This window comes from Lagopus muta, chromosome 27 (genome assembly GCF_023343835.1).
Source record: "Lagopus muta isolate bLagMut1 chromosome 27, bLagMut1 primary, whole genome shotgun sequence".
Taxonomy (NCBI): Eukaryota; Metazoa; Chordata; class Aves; order Galliformes; family Phasianidae; genus Lagopus; species Lagopus muta.
The window spans coordinates 166,975-182,903 of record NC_064459.1 but is presented as its reverse complement, the minus strand read 5'-3'; the positions used below and the strand labels follow the sequence as shown (position 1 = coordinate 182,903).

The window sequence follows — 15,929 nt, the reverse complement described above, 5'->3', positions numbered from 1 at the left end:
GAGGCAGCCCCTGCAGCATCCCCGGGGCTGGGATAGAAACAAGTGAGCACAGGTTTGGGGTCAGCAGCCCTAGTGGTGGCTGGGGCCGGGGGGGCTCAGGGCAGTGGGGGATTGTGGCTCGGGTACCCAAAGGGATACGGGAGCCGGGAGGGGGGGGGGTCAGGGGGACACGCGCTGGCAAAGGGATGGGGCGTCATGGAGGTCCTGGGGTGAGGATGGCAGCGTTGGGGGCGGTGAGAAGGGGACGGGGGGCACCGAGGGGTGACACGCAGCCGGTGCCGAAGTGCCGCCGGGCCGTCCGCAGCTCCCGGTCCCTCCGCGTGTCCCCGGGTCCGCCCCGGAGGCGGGGGCAGCTCAGAGCCCTCCCGTCCCCAATAAAACCCGGGGAGGCGGCGCCGGGAGGAACAGAGCCCGGCGGCACCGGCACCGGTAACGGCAGCGGCGGGCGGGGACGGGGAAACATCAAGAGACCCGCGGGAAGGGTGTGGGGCTGGGGTGCGGGGTTTGGGTTGGGGCGCGGGGTTTGGGTTGCGGTTAGGGTGCAAGGTTAGGGTTTGGGTTCAGGGTTAGGGGTAGGATAAGTTGGGTCAGGGCGCAGGCAGGCAGCCCAGCAGCACCATGCCCATCGGGACCGCCGTCCCCCAGCTCTCCTCCGCCCCGTCCTCCCGCCCCGTCCCCTGTCCCCCCGAGGGATGCTGAGTGCCACCAGCCGGTCCCCGCGGCCGGGCCGCCCTCCCTCGCCATGCCGAGCCCCGCGGGCGGTTACTCGGTGCAGGCTGCCGCCGCCATCGCCGCTGCCATCACCTTCCTGGTGCTGTTCACCATCGCCGGCAACACCCTGGTGATCCTGGCCGTGCTGACCAGCCGCTCTCTGCGGGCGCCCCAGAACCTGTTCCTGGTGTCTCTGGCGGCCGCCGACATCCTGGTGGCCGTCCTCATCATCCCCTTCTCGTTGGCCAACGAGCTGCTGGGCTACTGGTACTTCCAGAAGGCGTGGTGCGAGATCTACCTGGCGCTGGACGTGCTCTTCTGCACCTCCTCCATCGTCCACCTCTGCGCCATCAGCCTGGACCGCTACTGGTCCGTCAGCCGTGCCGTGGAGTACAACGCCAAGCGCACGCCGCGCCGCGTCAAGTGCGGCATTGGCATCGTCTGGAGCATCGCCGCCGCCATCTCGCTGCCGCCGCTGGTCTACAAGGGCGAGAAGAAGGCGGCTCCGGGTGGCCGGCCGCAGTGCAAGCTGAACGAGGAGGCCTGGTACATCCTCTCCTCCAGCGTCGGCTCCTTCTTCGCGCCGTGCCTCATCATGATCCTCGTCTACCTGCGCATCTACCTGATCGCCCGGCGCCGGCACCGCCGCCAGCCCCACACCGGCCCTGGCCCCCCGAGAACCGCCCCCGCCACCCATGGGGACGCCTCGGGCCCCCGGCCCCTGCCTGCAGACAGGACCTCGCTGCTGGGCTCCGGCGAGCCGGCGGCGCCGCCTGGAGGCTCCCCGCAGCCATCGGGGCGGCCCAGGGACACCGTGGCCACTGGGACGGGGCGCGTGGTGCTGGCGCCAGCGCTGAGCCCGGCTCCGTGGCGGAGGAAGGCGCAGGCGAACCGGGAGAAGCGCTTCACCTTCGTGTTGGCCGTGGTCATCGGCGTCTTCGTGCTCTGCTGGTTCCCCTTCTTCTTCCTCTACAGCCTGGGCGCCATCTGCCCACGGCGCTGCAAAGTGCCCGATGGCGTCTTCCAGTTCTTCTTCTGGATCGGCTACTGCAACAGCTCCCTCAACCCCGTCATCTACACCGCCTTCAACCGCGACTTCCGCAGGGCCTTCCGCCGCATCCTCTGCCGCCGCAGCGCCCGCACGGCGTGGTGAGGGGCTCAGACCCTCGCTGGCACTCAGCCCCTCCCGCTGCCCGCTGCTTCTTTTCCCCTTTTCCTCCCCTTTCTCTCTTTCCCCCTCCCCTTATTTCTCCTCCCCTTTCCCACTGCCCTGCAGGTTTGGGGCACACGCAGCCCCACGTGTTCCCATCCCAACAGCGATGCACGGGGGCTGCATTTGGGGGGCGGCATTTCTCCCCACCTCACACGCTGTGCCCCCCATGAAATCAGGGGTGATTTCCCCCTTCTCCCCATCTGCCCCACATCCCGGCGGCTGCCGCCTTTTAACAATAAAAAGTATTTTGTAAGTCAGAGGAACCATCTCACTGTCTTCTCCCCACTGCAGGGGATCTGTGGGGACAGGGGCAGCCGTGGGGCTGAGCCATTTCTGCAGCTGTGGGTCGCAGGCAGCGGACGGAGGAATGCGTGCGGCGTGAGTGGGAACAGAATGTTTGCACAGGGTCGGGTATTTATGGCAGGAAAATGATTAGAAAAACATCATCCCCCCCCGCAGCCCCCCCGGAGAATAACTCCCTCCCCTGGGGCATGGCCCCGAGGTCACCAAACCGTGATGGGGACAAAGCCCTGCTGGGCATACTGATAGGGAGGGGATTCTCGGGTGTCTGATACAGCCCTGGTCAGGGGGTGTTTGTGAGCTGTGCCAGTGGGGTGCCGGGTTCTGTTGGTGTGATGTGACCCACATCCGGCTGTTGTGGCTCAGGATGGTGTATGACACCCCATAGCATGCTGTGACCCATCGTCTGGCAGCGCACCACGACCCGTACTGGTGGATCGTGGTTGACTTATGGTGGTGCATGGTGAATGGTGGCAGCGTGTGGTGAATGGTGGCAGCGTGTGGAGACTTGTGGTGGTGTGTGGTGACCCACAGCAGCGTGTGATGAACAGCCGTGGTGCAGCATGACACACAGTGGGGCATTGCGGCCCCACGTCACAGCCTGCGCTGATGCACTGGGACTCACAATGGCACATTGTGCCCCACATCAGTGGGATCCCAAACCCCCAGGGCTCTGTGGGCCTGAGGAGGGGAAGGAGCCCACGTGGGGTGTGATGTCCCCACGTCCCTATGGGCTCTGTGGGCCCTATGTTCCCCACACCACCCCTGGTCTATGGGGCCCCTCATGATGCTGCACAGTACCCCTGACCCATGTGTTCCAGGGAACCAAGCCCAGTCCCCCCACACAGAGACAGGGACAAGCAGAGGACGTGGGGCTGTGTACACTGAGCTCAGCCCCCTGGGACAGAGCTGGGGACATCTCGCTCCTGCAGTGGCAGAGCAGTGCTGGCCCTCCGCCGCCTCCCTGTCCCACCAGGGACGTGGCCTCTGGCCGCCCCAAAGCCAGGCTGAGCTCTTTGGGAAGGCTTTTCCCAGCTTGGACACTTCCCTCCCCATCCCAATTCGGCCGTCAGTCCAACCCAGCGTGCTGGGACAGTGCTGGGGTGGTGGCTGCATGGGAGAGGGCGTGTGACCGTGGCCGCTGCACGCTGAGATGCTGGGCCCCTTCCAGCAGTCCCCACAGCCCCTCCCCTTGCCTCCCCACATCCCGTATCAGTGGGGGGCTGTGGGGCTGGGCACAGCCCTGTGGAGTGGGAAAGATCCTACAGAGTTGGGAGCAGTTCTATAGGGCTGAGATTGGTACTATGGGGTCAGGCATAGTCTTGTGGGGTTGGAAACATCCTGTGGGGATGGGCATTGTCCTACGGGTTTGGGGATGCGAATGGTCCTATGGCGCTGGCCACATACAATGGGGATGGGCATGGTCCTGTGGGGTTAGGAATGGTCCTGTGGGGTTAGGAATGGACCTGTGGGGAGGGGAATGATCCTGTCGTGTTGGCAAACTCTTTTGGGGATGGCCATGGTCCTTTTGGGCTGGGCATGGACCTATGGGGTTGAGCACGGTCCCATGGGAATGGGAATGGCCCTGTAGGGCTGGGCATTGTTCAGTGGGGTTGGACATGGTTCTATGGGGTTGGGCATTATCCTGAGGGCTTGGGTATGGTCCTATGGGGCTGGGCATCATCCTGTGACCTGCACACAGACCCAGTGCCCACTCTGCCCCATCACTGCCCCTTTACTTTGTCCCCTCCCCACTCCCCGGTGCTCGCAGCCCTCCTCTCCCCAGTAATTTCCCCAGAACAGCACCGGGTTGTCATGGTGACTAACTGAAATCCCCCTAAGCTGGGTTTGCTGCAAAGAGAGACCATGTAAAATTCATTTCAACAAATCCCATTTATGTTTTTTTAACAATTTTTGTAACAAATCCCAAAGATGGAAGATCATAAAAAAGACCTGGGGGGATGTGGGGTGCGATGAGCTGCAGCTGGGGCTCAGCCTGCGGCTGTGGGGCTCCAGGGGATGAAGCTGTGTTTGCCCACAGCTGACATGGGATGCGAATGGTCCTATGGGGTTGGCAGCATCCTATAGGGGACGGGAATGGTCCTACAGAGCTGGGCATGATCTTATGGGGCTGGGCATCATCCTACGGGGATGGGAAATAGTCCTATGGGGATGGGCATGACCCTGTGGGGTTGGACATGGTCTCGTGGTGTTGGCAGCATCCTATGGGGTGGGAACGGTCCCATGGGGTTGGGCTTCATCCTATTGCGGTGGGCACGATCCTATGGGGTTGGACACAGTCCTATGGAGATGGGCACGGGGGAAAAGGGGTAAAAAGGGAGGAAAGGGACAAAATAAGAGAGGGAGAGCCTAAAAAAGAGGGAGAATAGAGAGGAAGAGGGGGGCAGCGCAGAGCCCGGCCCGGCCGACGGAGCGCCATTCTCTGCCCCTTCACTTTTTTTTTCCTGCCTTTTTTCCCTCCTCATCCTTCACCCCCCCCCCCCCCCGCCCCAGCACCGCCTCCCGCACCGCCCCGGGGGTCCGCATGGCCAGGGGCCGGAGCGGGGCGGCAGCGCCGGGCTGTGCTGAGGTGGGCCGGGGGCCGGGGTGGGGCAGCGTGGGGCCGCACGGGACGTGTGGGGCTCAGTGGGCTCCGTATGGGGGCTGTGTGATTGATTGGGGCCTGTGCGATTGGGGCCCGCGTGGTGCGGCCCCTGCCCAGGCCCTGCGGACCCTCGGGCGCCGTTGGGGCCGCTTCCTCCCACGTGGCCCTGCGGGGTCCGTGCGGCGTGGAAGGGATCCGTGGGGGGTGGGACCCCAACCAGAGCCCTTCGGGTGGGCTTCCAAACCCGCGGGATCCCCGTGGAGGGGAAGGAGCCCCGTGCGCTGGGGAAACCCCCGAGGCCCCGCGGGGCGCCCCGCGCCAGCAGCCCCTCCTCAGGCCCGACCCCATCCGCCTGCTTCCATCCCCTCTCCCCCAGCTGCACGGCACGGGGCCCCTCCGGCACGGCGCGGCTGCAGGCGGGGCCCCACGGCTCAAGGCCGGGCCGGCCGGTTCCCTGCGCCCCCGTGCACTCTGTCCGAACCCGGTCAGGTTCCCCTGCGGGTCCCCCCGGTGCCCCAGCGCACGCTGACGTCGGCCCTGCTTCTCCTTTTCTCCCCCGTTTCTCCCGTTTTCCCCGTGCTGCAGTTGACAAACAGGTTGTTTTTCTACAAGCGAGCTGCCAGGAGTCTCATTGAGTGCTGATTCCTGGAATGAAATGACTTTAAAATCTCTGCTCTGAAGCGGGGGAAGAAGTGTTTGCAGCCCCACTGGCTGCGCCGGCTCTGCCAGAGGGGTTTGTGTGGGGCATTGAGCAGCCCAGGCCGTCGCCCTGCTCTTCCTGGCACCTTGCACCTCATTGGCAGCAAGCAGCTGCGGTGGTTTATTTTCCTGCCGTGTTTTTTGGGGGTCTCTCCGTGTTTGGGGATTTCCAGCAGTGGGATGCTGGGCAGTTGTTGCTGCCTGACCCTTCCCTTGGGGCTGCTGTTGTGGGGCTGGGTTTGGGCACGGAGGAAAGCAACGCCGCTCCGGGTGCCCCCAACCCTCCCAGGGATGGAGGGATCTCTGCGTCTCGGGGAGACCGTGGGGGTTTTGGGTGCAGATTGGCATCGACTTGCCTGGGGGAGGAGAGTGTGGGAGGGAAAAGTCAATTGCAGCTGTGCCGGAGCTGTCTTACAAAGAAGAAATTCTTTTCCCGAGGGCTTTTGGTGCATTGGCTGCTGTTTCTCCCCCCCTCCTCTCCCTCTGCAGGAGAACAACTCATCTCCCCACCGAGGAGCAGCTCCCTTCCCTTCAGGTGCCTGCAGTGGAGAGGGGCTCACTACCTCCTTCCTATGCCCTGTGGGTCCCACCCTGCTGCCCTCCCATCCCAGATTTGGGGGAGAGGCCTCCTGGCTGCTCTTGTGCTCTCTGTGCTGTGAGATGGGGATGAGGCGCACATCCCCGTGTTCCCAGCTCTCGCTGTTCCTGTTTCCTCAGCTGAGCTCTGCGGGCCGTGCCAGACACATCTGTGAGGGCCAGCTGCTACCAGCGCACGGTGAGCACCCCGGGGTGCTGGTCCTGCCCCGTCTGGGTCCCCACACTCCTGCAGTGATGGTGGCACAAACACGGTGGTGCTGAGCCCGGGGGGATGGCACCAGCAAACAGCACCTTTGTTTCTCCCCAGTGAGCCCAGTGGCGGGGCTTCCCTTCTCCCCGGTGGGAATGCATTTTGGACACTATTCACCCTCACGTCATTATTTCCAGGTGAAGGATGTCTCGTGCCGTCCCTCCCCTTACATTTCTGCCTTGTTTCAGATGAAGGCCTGGTTCTCTGAGTCGGGGCAAAGAGTGGAAGTTTTCATCCCCTCTCGGCGCTGGTTCCGGCCGCTCCTGAGGCGCTGCTGCCAGGCCTGCACCCCAAGGAGCTGGGTGAGCCCAGGGTCGGCCAAGGGCTGCTGTCTCCTGCAGCCAAAGCCAAGTCTGACGCCTTGCTTTGCTCCCAGGATGGCTTCTACCACGCTCGTCTCTCTGCCCTCGGCTTCCGCAGTGCCACCTGGGTGACGGAGGAGGACACCAGGTGAGGTCAGAGCCCTGTGCTGGGAGTGCTGGGCAGAGCAGTCGTTACAAATTTTGTTCTTTCTTTGTCCAAATTAAGTTACCCTGTGGCACTGGAGCGTGGGGATGCCTCTCTGTCACACTTGCTCGCTAATTAGTCCAGAAAGCAATCATGCTAATTATTTTCTGAACTGTAGGCACATCTCCAAGTGCAGAGTGCTAATAACAGCAGAGAGGAAAGGGCTTGGTCTGTTCCTCTGCTGTCACCCTTATGGCCTCAAAGGGCAGCCAGCCGCAGTGTCGAGGGTTTGTGAGTTCTGAAATCAACACTTGGACTCTTGAAGCTCTTGGGAAGAGCCTGAGAAGGAGCAGGGGGGGGTTTGTTCTCCCTTTGGACTCTGGCGCAAGGAAGATTTCATGCATGCTGGGCCAGCTTGCTCCCAGCCCCCATGTGTGTCCTCCTCCCCACGGCCCAGTGCTGGAGCTCAGCTGCTGTGATGCTGAGGAGCTGATGTGGCTGCTCTTGTGCAGTTATCTGGTTTTGGAGGTGCTGGACTCCCGTGGTTCCTCTCCTTTTTGGAGCAGTCCCTAGTGGTTTGGCAGTTTTGCGCTGTGTTTTTTTCCAAATCGGGTCACGACGCTCCCTTCTGCTTGAAATATCCCAGCTCCCAGCTTTCAAACTCTCTGAATAATTCATCTCTGCTCAGTGTGCCTCAGGAGCTGTGGGATGCTGAAGAGAGGCTGGAGATGGGAGGCTGAGAGCGAGAGCAGACCCAGGTATCAGTCCCTGCTTCGCTGCCAGAGCGCCTCGCGCCAGCTTCCTGTGCACTGCAAAGCTCAAAGCCTCAGTTTCAGCCCTCTCTGACCTGGTGGTGTTTGTGTAGCTTGGATGTGGGGCACATTTGGGGAAGTCCCAGCTTGGGATGGAGCATTGCTGCTGCTGGCAGGGGCTGTGTGCTGAGCGGGCTGTCACTGGCAGCAGCAGCTTTGGGGAGGCTGCCTGGTGCCTGGAGAGCTTCCCTTGCACCCCAAAGCCGCCAGCATGTTCCCAGCACGTTTCCCCAGCTGTGAGATGGGAACCAGAGCCTTAAACGCTCGCCAGGAGCCTGTGTGGGAGGTGAGGCAGTGCCGGCGCCCTGCGGCGCTCACGGTGCTCACCGCTCGTCTCACCCAGGTTCAGGGGCTGGCTGGTGCGACGGATCTGCTGCATCCTGGCTGTGGGCAGCTGGAAAGTGCTCACCGACACCCCCAGGGACCTCCTGGAGAGAGTCTGCAGCAATAAGAGGTGCGTGGCATTGGCTCTCTGCTCCCCTTCGCTGCCACCCCCAGGGGTCCTCGCACGGGGGCTGCTCCGTGCCGCACGGCGCTGGGTGACGCGGCCTTGTCAGGCACCTGTCACCTCCACCCTTGTCACTGCTAATTGTACAGCCCAGGCTTGGCAGCCGGTACATTGTAATTACTGTAATCCATAACTGGTTTTTTGTCTTTTGCTGAAAAACGCGTTAACCCCTTGCTCCCACCTCATCTCCATGCAGGGTGCAGGATGTCGCTGCCAGCCAGGCACGCAGCTGCAGAAGGGACAGCGAGTTCCAGCAGCAGTGCAAGGAGAAAGTCCTGGGGATCCTGGCTAGGATCCAGGCCCCGCTCTGCCTGCCCGTGCTCAGGTGGGTGCAGGCCCCGGGTTGGGGTCCCAGCTCCATGGTGGGCCATTCCCAGCCCCAGTCTCCTCCTTCAGTTTGTGCAGAGCCCCACGCGTGGCAGTTTGCAACTCACAGCTCTGTGGGGATATTGTCCCCTCTGCAGAGCGGAGTGCAACACCAGAGTGGCAAAGAGGGGGAAAATGGCCACGCTGGGGGGGATGGAAAGCAAAGCAAAGCAAAGCAAAAGGAAATTTTTCTTTCTAAGCTCTTTTTTTTTTTTTCTCTTTTTTTCCTTTTTACCTCCTGTCATTGAGAAATTGGCAATTAAAGGTTGCATTGTAGCCTAATTGCTTGTCTGATTGAGCTGTAATAAAAGAACCCTCTGAGCAGTCTGAAGTATTTAAAGGGAAGAAATTACCCTGGGGATAAAAGCATTCGGATCCTTCCCGTAAGCGGCGTGCGGGAGGACGGGGAGATGGAGGGGTAATTGACTTCAGCTTTTGTTGCCGGGGCAGAGGAGGTGGTCTTGTCACATCCAGCCTTTAATGTTTTAACTTAATTTATAGTAAAGCTGTTTATTTGCTTCGTGGGAGCTGAGCAGTGAGACGAGGAGTCGATGCTGTGCAGTCAGCCATCTTGCACAGCCCTGTTTGGTGCTCAGATGGGGGGAACTGAGGCAGGCGATGGTGCAGTGATGGGGAAAGGATGTGCTCACAGCCCTGGCTGTGCTGTCCTGTTGCCTGGCTGAGGTTTTGGAGGGCTTTGGGTGCAGCCCGTGGCCCCGTACGGCTTTTCACCCCTGTGCTGTGCCTCTCCTCCCCTCAGGCTGTGCTGCTGGGCGCTGCTTCGCTTTCTGAGCCGCCTCTTCCTCAGCGTGCAGCTGCACCGGGGGCAGCTGGAGACGGTGCTGAGGGCCGCCAGGACGGTGAGGAACCTGCCTGCCTGCTCCAGGCACACCGCAGTGCCGAGCTCTCACTGCATCCTCCATCCCCGCAGCCCGGCGTGCCACTGGTTTTCCTCTCCACCCACAAGTCCCAGGTGGATGGGCTGCTCCTGTCCTTCCTCCTCTTCTCCCAGGGCCTGGGCGTGCCCAGGGTGACGGTGGGCAACTTGACCTGCAGCCCTCGCCTGCGGTAAGGCACGGGGAATCCTCATCCGGCTGCATGCGGCCGCTTCCCCACATGGGGTGGATGCAGCTGCGCACACCAAGCTGGGCTAGGGAGCGGGAAGGGCACAGGGTTGGTAATGGGGACACGACCTTGTGCGGGGTGGGCGCTCATGGTGCTTTCTTCCCTTGCAGGGCCTTGCTTGGCTGTCTGGGAGCAGTTTTCCTGCCCACGAGGGTGGAGCAGGCTTTGAGTGGCCAGGATGGAGAGCTCCCAGCAGCTGTGCTGACCTCGGTACGTCTCACCCTGGCATTCCCCCAGTGCTGGGATGGGAATCAGAGAACGGTTGGGTTGGGTTTAAGATGATCAAGTTCCAACCCCTGCAGTGGAGGAAGAACCTCCCTCCTGCCCCCCCAAGCTCTCAAGGTGCTCAGTGGGGGCATCTCGGGCTCACAGACAGAAGGGCAAAGCTGCCAGGCCACGCTAAACCCCCAGCAATGGGCGGTGGCAGCTCCCACAGGTCCCTATGGTGCCATCGTCAGCCCCAACTTTCCCCCTCTGCTCCAGTACGTCGAGGAGGTGCTGAGGAGCCAGCAGCCTCTGGTGATCTTCCTGGAGGAGCCCTGTGCCCTGTGGCACCTCTCCAGCCCGGCCCGTGCCTGGCTGGCCCCGCTGTGCCGCGCTGTGCAGGATGGTGCTGTGCCAGACATCCTCCTGGTCCCTGTGGGCATCGCCTACGACCAGACGCCCGACAGATTCTGCATGAATGGAGCGGTGAGGCTGCACATGGCGCCGCAGCTGGGAATAGGGGCATCTCTCCTGTCACCCCCCAGTAATGCTGCCTTCCCTCTCCCCCCAGCACAGTGCTCAGCCCCTCGGCCTTGGGGCCTGCCTCTGGGCTGTGTGCCGAGCCCTGTGCCGATGCTTCGGCTGCGCTCGTGTGGACTTGGCCCAGCCCTTCTCCTTGCAGGTACAGTGGTGGGGTCCAGTTGGGGCTCTTGTGGTAGAGCTGGCTCCCAGAGCCCAGCCCGGTCCCCGGGGGACACGGTACAGCAAGGCTTGGGGCTGTGCGAGCCTTGTGGAATTGCACAGAGGGGCTTGGGGTGTTGGGGGGATCTGCAGAGATTCCATGAGCCTGTGGGGCAGCTCTTGGAGGGACTGAAAGCAATGAGTCGGCTGTGGGCTGCAGGCATTCATGGGCTGTGTGCTCCTCTCCAGGAGTTTGTGGCACAAAGCCTCATCTGTCGGAGCACCATGGGGAAGCCACTGGAGGAGCTGCTGCCCACCATCCTCGGTGTGCTGTAAGCCAGGGGGAGCAGTGCCTTGCCCTCACTGCCTGTTCCCAGCCCCGGTTTCCCACCTCTCTATTTCTTACGGCTCCAGACAGCCGGATTACAGCAGGGCGGATGGTCCGGAGCACGGAATGACCACCAGCTCAGAGGCAGAAGAGGAAATGATGGTGACAAAGCTGGGCCTGCACGCCCTGAGTGGTATGCAGCTCTGGGGAGGGCATGGGAATACAAAGGACTGCATGTCCCCACTTCCTCTCTGACTGACAGCAGCTGTGCTGCAATTACTGCTCATTTCCATGTGTGGCTGCTGCACGGCAGCACCTGCGCTGGAAACAGGGCGCAAACAGCAGTGCCTCTTGCTCCTCGCAGATGCCATTGCATGCTCTGCCGTCACAGCTGTGGGGATCACAGCGGCGCTGCTGCTGCACAAGCACCGCAAGGTGAGGCCAGAGCCCTTTGGGGTTCCAGCTTCGTCTGCTGCTGGAGCAAGCTTCCCGGCCTGCCCCTTGTAGCTCCTGGCCAGCTCAGCCCCCTCTTCCTGCAGTGCGTGCGGCTCTCACAGCTCATGGCAGACTTTGCGTGGCTGCTGGAGGAGACGCTGCTACGGCAGCATGATGTGAGCTTCTCGGGGCAGCTCCGTGACCTGGTGCTGCACAGCTTGGCCCTGCTCAGAGCCCACCTCACCCTCTACCATCTTGCACCCCTGGGTGATGTCATGGTGGTCGTCAAGGACTCAGCAGAGACGCAGCAGGAGCTGAGCCGCCACAGTGCTCAACTTGTGCCCGTCTTTGCCAGTGAGGCGGTGGGAGGTGAGCAGTAGGGTGCTGGGGGTCCCTGCTTTGGGCAGCAGTGATGCTGCTCACCATGCTGTGCCCACAGCCTGTGCCATCCGTGCCCTGCTGCTGGAGCTGCTGCCCTTTGTGGGGGAGGCCCCCTGCCCCTCCAGCATCACCTTCAGTGAGGATGAGCTGCACCGCAAGATCCTGGCGCTGCTGCAGCTGCTGCCCCCCAACCTGCTGGGGCTGAAGGTAGATGCAGGTGGCACTAGGGCTGCCCATGGCACATGGAGGCAGCTGTGCGGCTCCTTGCCCACCCCCTTCTCCCTGCAGCCCTGCCAGCCCCTTGACTGCCAGAGCCAGGATGTCTTGGACAAGCTCACACTGTGCGGGCTGCTGGAGGCTGAAGAGGTGGGTGTCCTCCAGTCCTGGTTGGGAAGGGAACAAGGGACTGCAGCACGAATCCACTGCTCCCTGGATTGGGAGGTTTCCCTGAGTAGAGGTGAGGGGATGAGGACATGCAGTGCCAGCGCAAAGCTTCGCTCTGCAGGAGGGTGAGCGCTATCTCTGCGATGTGTCCTCATGGCGATGCGGCAGGACTCTGCATTGGACCGACCTGGACTTCAGTGACAGTGACAGCGATGACAGCCACCGCAAACGCTGCTTCAGGGTATGCAGGGGCTCCCTGCTCCGTGGCCCTAGCATGCCTTGGCGCACTGAGGCTTAACAAACTCATTGAAAATCTGGCTCTTTCCTTTCCAGATCCGCGAGCCCAAAGACTCACCTGGCTTCCTCCTCTTCTTCTGTCACCTCCTCAGCCCTGTGCTGGCGACCTATGTGCGAGCAGTGGCTTTCCTGGAACAACACAGCTGGCCCCAGACAGGTAGGACTCCCCCTGAACCTCCCATATGACCCTGGGCCACCCATTCTGCCCCCACATCAGCCCCACTCAGCTCTGGGGGAGACTGAGGCACACTTGCACTCGTAACTCAGCTTCTCGCTGAAGCTGGAGGGGGCTGCGGTGCCGTGGGGTGGGGTGGAGGGGGCACTGAGGTTTTCTCCCCACCCCAATGCTGATCCTGCTCTCCCTTCAGAAGCAATGTGTGCATGTGCACTGCAGCAGTTCCTGGCAGAGGAGGATGGTTTGGGTGAGTGGGGGCATGTTGGGGGTCCACCCACCCCAGCAGGGCTGTGGGTGGAACAGGGGTGGGGGGCACCTTTGAGGATGTCTGTTTTTCCAGAGTGCCCCACGCGCACCCCCAGGAGCCTGGTGCTGAGCACACTGCAGAGCTTCAAGAACATAGGGGTGAGTGTAGGTGGGGGGGCTCTGCCCCCACCCCCATCAGCAGTCTTGCCGGTGACACCCCCAACCCCCCAGGTGCTGAAGGAGACGCAGAGCCCTTTGGGGCCCCTTCTGCACCTCGTGCAGCCATTCAGCTCCAGCGAGGGCCAGGGGAAGCTGCGAGCCTTCCTTGAGCAGTTCATGCAGCTGTAGCCACCAACCCTGCAGAGCAATAAAGCCGGGAGCAGCAGCTGTCTCCTGGTGCGGATTTATTGAGAGCCATCGTGGCAAGGCACGGCAGGTCTGAGGTGGAGGTTGGTCCTCACACCACCTTGTTGCAAATGGTGCCCAGTTCCTCAATCTCGCACTGCACCTCGTCACCTTGCTGCAAAGGCAGGAGATGCTGCAGCCCCGTGCATCTGGCAGCTCCTTCATCCCCACAGAGAGGATGGAGGGGGAGGGGGCTGCAGGGGGAGAGCAGTGGCAGGGTTTTCTACTTCCAGCAGGAGCCGGGAACCCAGAAAGGGGAAATCTGGGTTGCTGAGGAGGTTGGTGACAAGGGACAGGGAGGGGAACACATGAAGCTGAAGTGCTAACTTCAGAGGGAACTGTTCTTCTGCCACACTGACCCACCCGGCCCTATGTAGTGACCCCACCCGGTGCTCACCTTGAGAAACACGGGGGGCTTCCTGAAAACCCCCACGCCAGGAGGGGTTCCTGTCAGCAGGACATCCCCAGGGCGCAGCGTGACAAACCTGGGGGGCACAGGAGGTGTCAGCTGGTTGTCTCCCAAGCACCTGGAGAACCAGGATGCTGCCCCCCCCCCCCCCCCCAGTGCTACATACTGGGACACCCAGGCGACGAGCTGGGGCAACCTGAAGACAAGCTGGCTGGTGCTGCTGTTCTGCATCAGCTGCCCGTTGACGCTGCAGCGGATGCACAGGTTGTGGACGTCTGCAGAGGAGATGTGTCATCCTAAGGAGCTGGAAAAAAAGACCCCCTCTCTGCCCAGTCCCCACCTGTCACTGAGTCCTTGGTGACAATAGCCGGCCCTATGGGACAGAAGGTGTCAAAAGTCTTCCCCAGCAGCCACTGCCTCCCATTCCTTCGCATCTGCCAGTCCCGGGCACTGACATCGTTGGCCACAGTGAAGCCTACAATGTGCTCCATAGCCTCTGATTCCTGTGGGCGGGGGGAAGGCACAGGGACCCACTCAGCCAACAGGATGGGGGCACACAGCAGGGCTGGATCCCAGCACACCCGGAGAAAGTGTTACCTGGATGTGCCGCCCCGTCTTCCCGATGATGGCAGCCAACTCCACCTCCCAGTCCACCTCCTGGGGGAGAAGGTGGCGTGCAGGGGGGCTGGGCCGGGCCGTACCCTGCAGGGGGAGAGGGCCCGCGGGCACTCACGCTGCTCTCGGCCGGGTGCACGATGTCATCGAATGGCCCGGCGATGGCGCTGGGGAACTTGCTGAAGATGAGCGGCTCCTTGGGCACCTTGACGTCCTGCTCCAGGCAGTGGTCGCGGTAGTTCAGCCCCACGCAGATCACCTTCTCGGGGTCGTCGATGGGCGCCAACAGCCGCAATCCCGCCCGGGGCAAACGGTGCTGGCCCGAGGCCAGCGCTCTGCGAGGCGGGACTGAGTGCGGGGGGCACCGGGCTTCCACCTGCGGGCCTCAGCGCCCGGCTCGGGGCACCGGAACACCGCAGCGAGGTGCCCGGCACCCGCCAGGGGACCCCAGCACACAGCGCGACACTCCGACACCCGCTCTGCCGCCCTGGAGGCACCTCGGGGATCCGCGAGTCCGCCTCGCGACCTCCACACCGACCTCCGGAGCGCCTCGCCCATCTCCGGACCCGTTTACCATCCCCGGACCCCCACCTGCGGGCAGCCGCCAGCCCGTGCTCGCCGCTCTCCAGGAAGGCCCGCATGGAGCGAGGCAGCGTGGGCTCGGCCTCGTTGAGATCCACCACGTCCCCGCCCTCGTCCTCCTGCAGCCCCAGCCGGGGCCCAGCCGCCCCGGGACGCTGGAAGCGGAGCAGGCGCATGACGCGGGGCAGCGCCGCGGGCAGCCGGGCCTGGGCCATGCGGGACGCGCGCTGATGACGCAATGACGGCGCGACCGATCACGGAAAGGACCCCGCGCGGAGCTCCCGCCCCGTTCGGCGGACCGACCAATGGGAGAACGGGGGAGGCGGGGCCGAGCGCGGGCTCTCCGTCAATGGCGGCCGCGGCTGCGGGGCTCCATGCGGGGAGAGCGGCGCTGCGCCGCTCCGCTGCTCCGAGTCTCCGCCGCCGCCCGCCCCGCGCCTCGGGGCCGCTGGGCGCTGTTTGTCGCTCTGTGTGTTAAACGATTAAACGTTGAGCGTTCGTTGCTCACCGCTTCTGCCTGCCGTCCGTTCCGCAGCTCCGATTTCCCAACCCGTCCCCTTGCCCGGCCCCGTTCGTCCCCCCGAATCGCCTCCCCTCCTCAGCGCCGCGTGGGAAATGCTCGGCGTGGGATTCCGGGAGAGCTGGGGCGGCTCAGCCTGCAGAAGAGGAGGCTCGGGGGGATCCCGGGCGCGGCCCCCCGTTGCCTCGTTCTGTGCCTGGGGAAGGAGATGGTCACGTACTGAGCATCGGGTGTGTTGGTGGGGGGGCCCAGGGCAGGACTGGTGGCCCTGGGAGGCTGTTGAGGGCCGCAGAAAGCACTGGGCACGTGTGGAGCACTGGGTGAGTGCTGGGCTCCCAGCTCAAGGCAGACTGTCCTGTGCCAGCGCTGCAGGGAAGCTGCTCTGGGGGCAGGTTGTACTGCGGGCATCTCCAGAGCTCCCTTCCAGCCCCTGTGCTTTGTGACAGGCGGATGTGTGAAGGGAGGCAGCCAGCAGTAGGAGTTTGGTGGCTTTCAGAGTCCAAGCACCGCAGCCCTGCGATGCCACCGGGAGTTGGAGTGCCATCAGCCACGTCCCTGCCTTCGTCTCAGGCTGAGGGAGTTGGGCTTGTTCAGCCTGGAGAAGAGAAGGCTGCGGGGTGACCTCATTGCAGCC

The 15,929-nt window shown here is 62.9% G+C and overlaps 3 protein-coding genes across 11 annotated transcripts; 2 read left to right on the top strand and 1 right to left on the bottom strand.

Moving 5' to 3' along the window:
* Positions 1 to 351: 351 nt before the first annotated feature.
* Positions 352 to 2,291, top strand: ADRA2B (adrenoceptor alpha 2B). The gene has a single exon (XM_048928045.1). It carries the CDS (start codon positions 743 to 745, stop codon positions 1,862 to 1,864), a length of 1,122 nt encoding a protein of 373 aa, XP_048784002.1. The 5' UTR covers positions 352 to 742; the 3' UTR covers positions 1,865 to 2,291.
* Positions 2,292 to 4,739: 2,448 nt separating this feature from the next.
* GPAT2 (glycerol-3-phosphate acyltransferase 2, mitochondrial) lies at positions 4,740 to 13,202 on the top strand. Of its 8 annotated transcripts, none has more exons than XM_048928238.1 (22): positions 4,740 to 4,814; positions 6,018 to 6,063; positions 6,246 to 6,303; positions 6,564 to 6,677; positions 6,752 to 6,825; positions 7,978 to 8,088; positions 8,339 to 8,467; positions 9,269 to 9,368; positions 9,440 to 9,576; positions 9,744 to 9,843; positions 10,117 to 10,323; positions 10,409 to 10,519; positions 10,768 to 10,850; positions 10,933 to 11,039; positions 11,211 to 11,281; positions 11,386 to 11,650; positions 11,721 to 11,869; positions 11,951 to 12,028; positions 12,168 to 12,287; positions 12,380 to 12,500; positions 12,712 to 12,923; positions 12,996 to 13,201. In XM_048928238.1, the coding sequence occupies exons 4-22, from the start codon at positions 6,564 to 6,566 to the stop codon at positions 13,110 to 13,112; spliced, it is 2,406 nt and encodes an 801-aa protein (XP_048784195.1). In that variant the 5' UTR covers positions 4,740 to 4,814; positions 6,018 to 6,063; positions 6,246 to 6,303; the 3' UTR covers positions 13,113 to 13,201. The 8 variants fall into 8 exon arrangements, with proteins under 8 accessions (XP_048784195.1, XP_048784199.1, XP_048784196.1 ...); XM_048928240.1 differs by having other exon boundaries at positions 4,791 to 4,814; positions 5,967 to 6,063; XM_048928241.1 differs by having other exon boundaries at positions 4,791 to 4,814; positions 5,967 to 6,107.
* On the bottom strand, positions 13,152 to 15,016 carry LOC125685291 (fumarylacetoacetate hydrolase domain-containing protein 2-like). Of its 2 annotated transcripts, none has more exons than XM_048928245.1 (7): positions 14,785 to 15,016; positions 14,312 to 14,528; positions 14,176 to 14,235; positions 13,919 to 14,081; positions 13,745 to 13,853; positions 13,567 to 13,654; positions 13,152 to 13,284 (listed from the first exon to the last, which is right to left on the bottom strand). In XM_048928245.1, exons 1-7 carry the CDS (start codon positions 14,988 to 14,990, stop codon positions 13,222 to 13,224), a joined length of 906 nt encoding a protein of 301 aa, XP_048784202.1. In that variant the 5' UTR covers positions 14,991 to 15,016; the 3' UTR covers positions 13,152 to 13,221. The 2 variants fall into 2 exon arrangements, with proteins under 2 accessions (XP_048784202.1, XP_048784203.1); XM_048928246.1 differs by having other exon boundaries at positions 13,252 to 13,363.
* Between the last annotated feature and the right edge of the window lie 913 nt (positions 15,017 to 15,929).

Coding starts and splice junctions, on each gene's coding strand:
- LOC125685291 (XM_048928245.1), bottom strand. CDS start 14,990: ATGGCCCAGGCCCGGCTGCCCGCGGCGCTGCCCCGCGTCATGCGCCTG. Junction 14,529..14,784: donor GGGCTGGCGGCTGCCCGCAG/GTGGGGGTCCGG, acceptor CCCGCCTCGCAG/AGCGCTGGCCTCGGGCCAGC. Junction 14,236..14,311: donor TGCACCCGGCCGAGAGCAGC/GTGAGTGCCCGC, acceptor CTTCTCCCCCAG/GAGGTGGACTGGGAGGTGGA.
- ADRA2B (XM_048928045.1), top strand. CDS start 743: ATGCCGAGCCCCGCGGGCGGTTACTCGGTGCAGGCTGCCGCCGCCATC.
- GPAT2 (XM_048928237.1), top strand. CDS start 4,770: ATGGCCAGGGGCCGGAGCGGGGCGGCAGCGCCGGGCTGTGCTGAG. Junction 8,468..9,268: donor CTCTGCCTGCCCGTGCTCAG/GTGGGTGCAGGC, acceptor TCCTCCCCTCAG/GCTGTGCTGCTGGGCGCTGC. Junction 11,282..11,385: donor TGCTGCACAAGCACCGCAAG/GTGAGGCCAGAG, acceptor CTCTTCCTGCAG/TGCGTGCGGCTCTCACAGCT.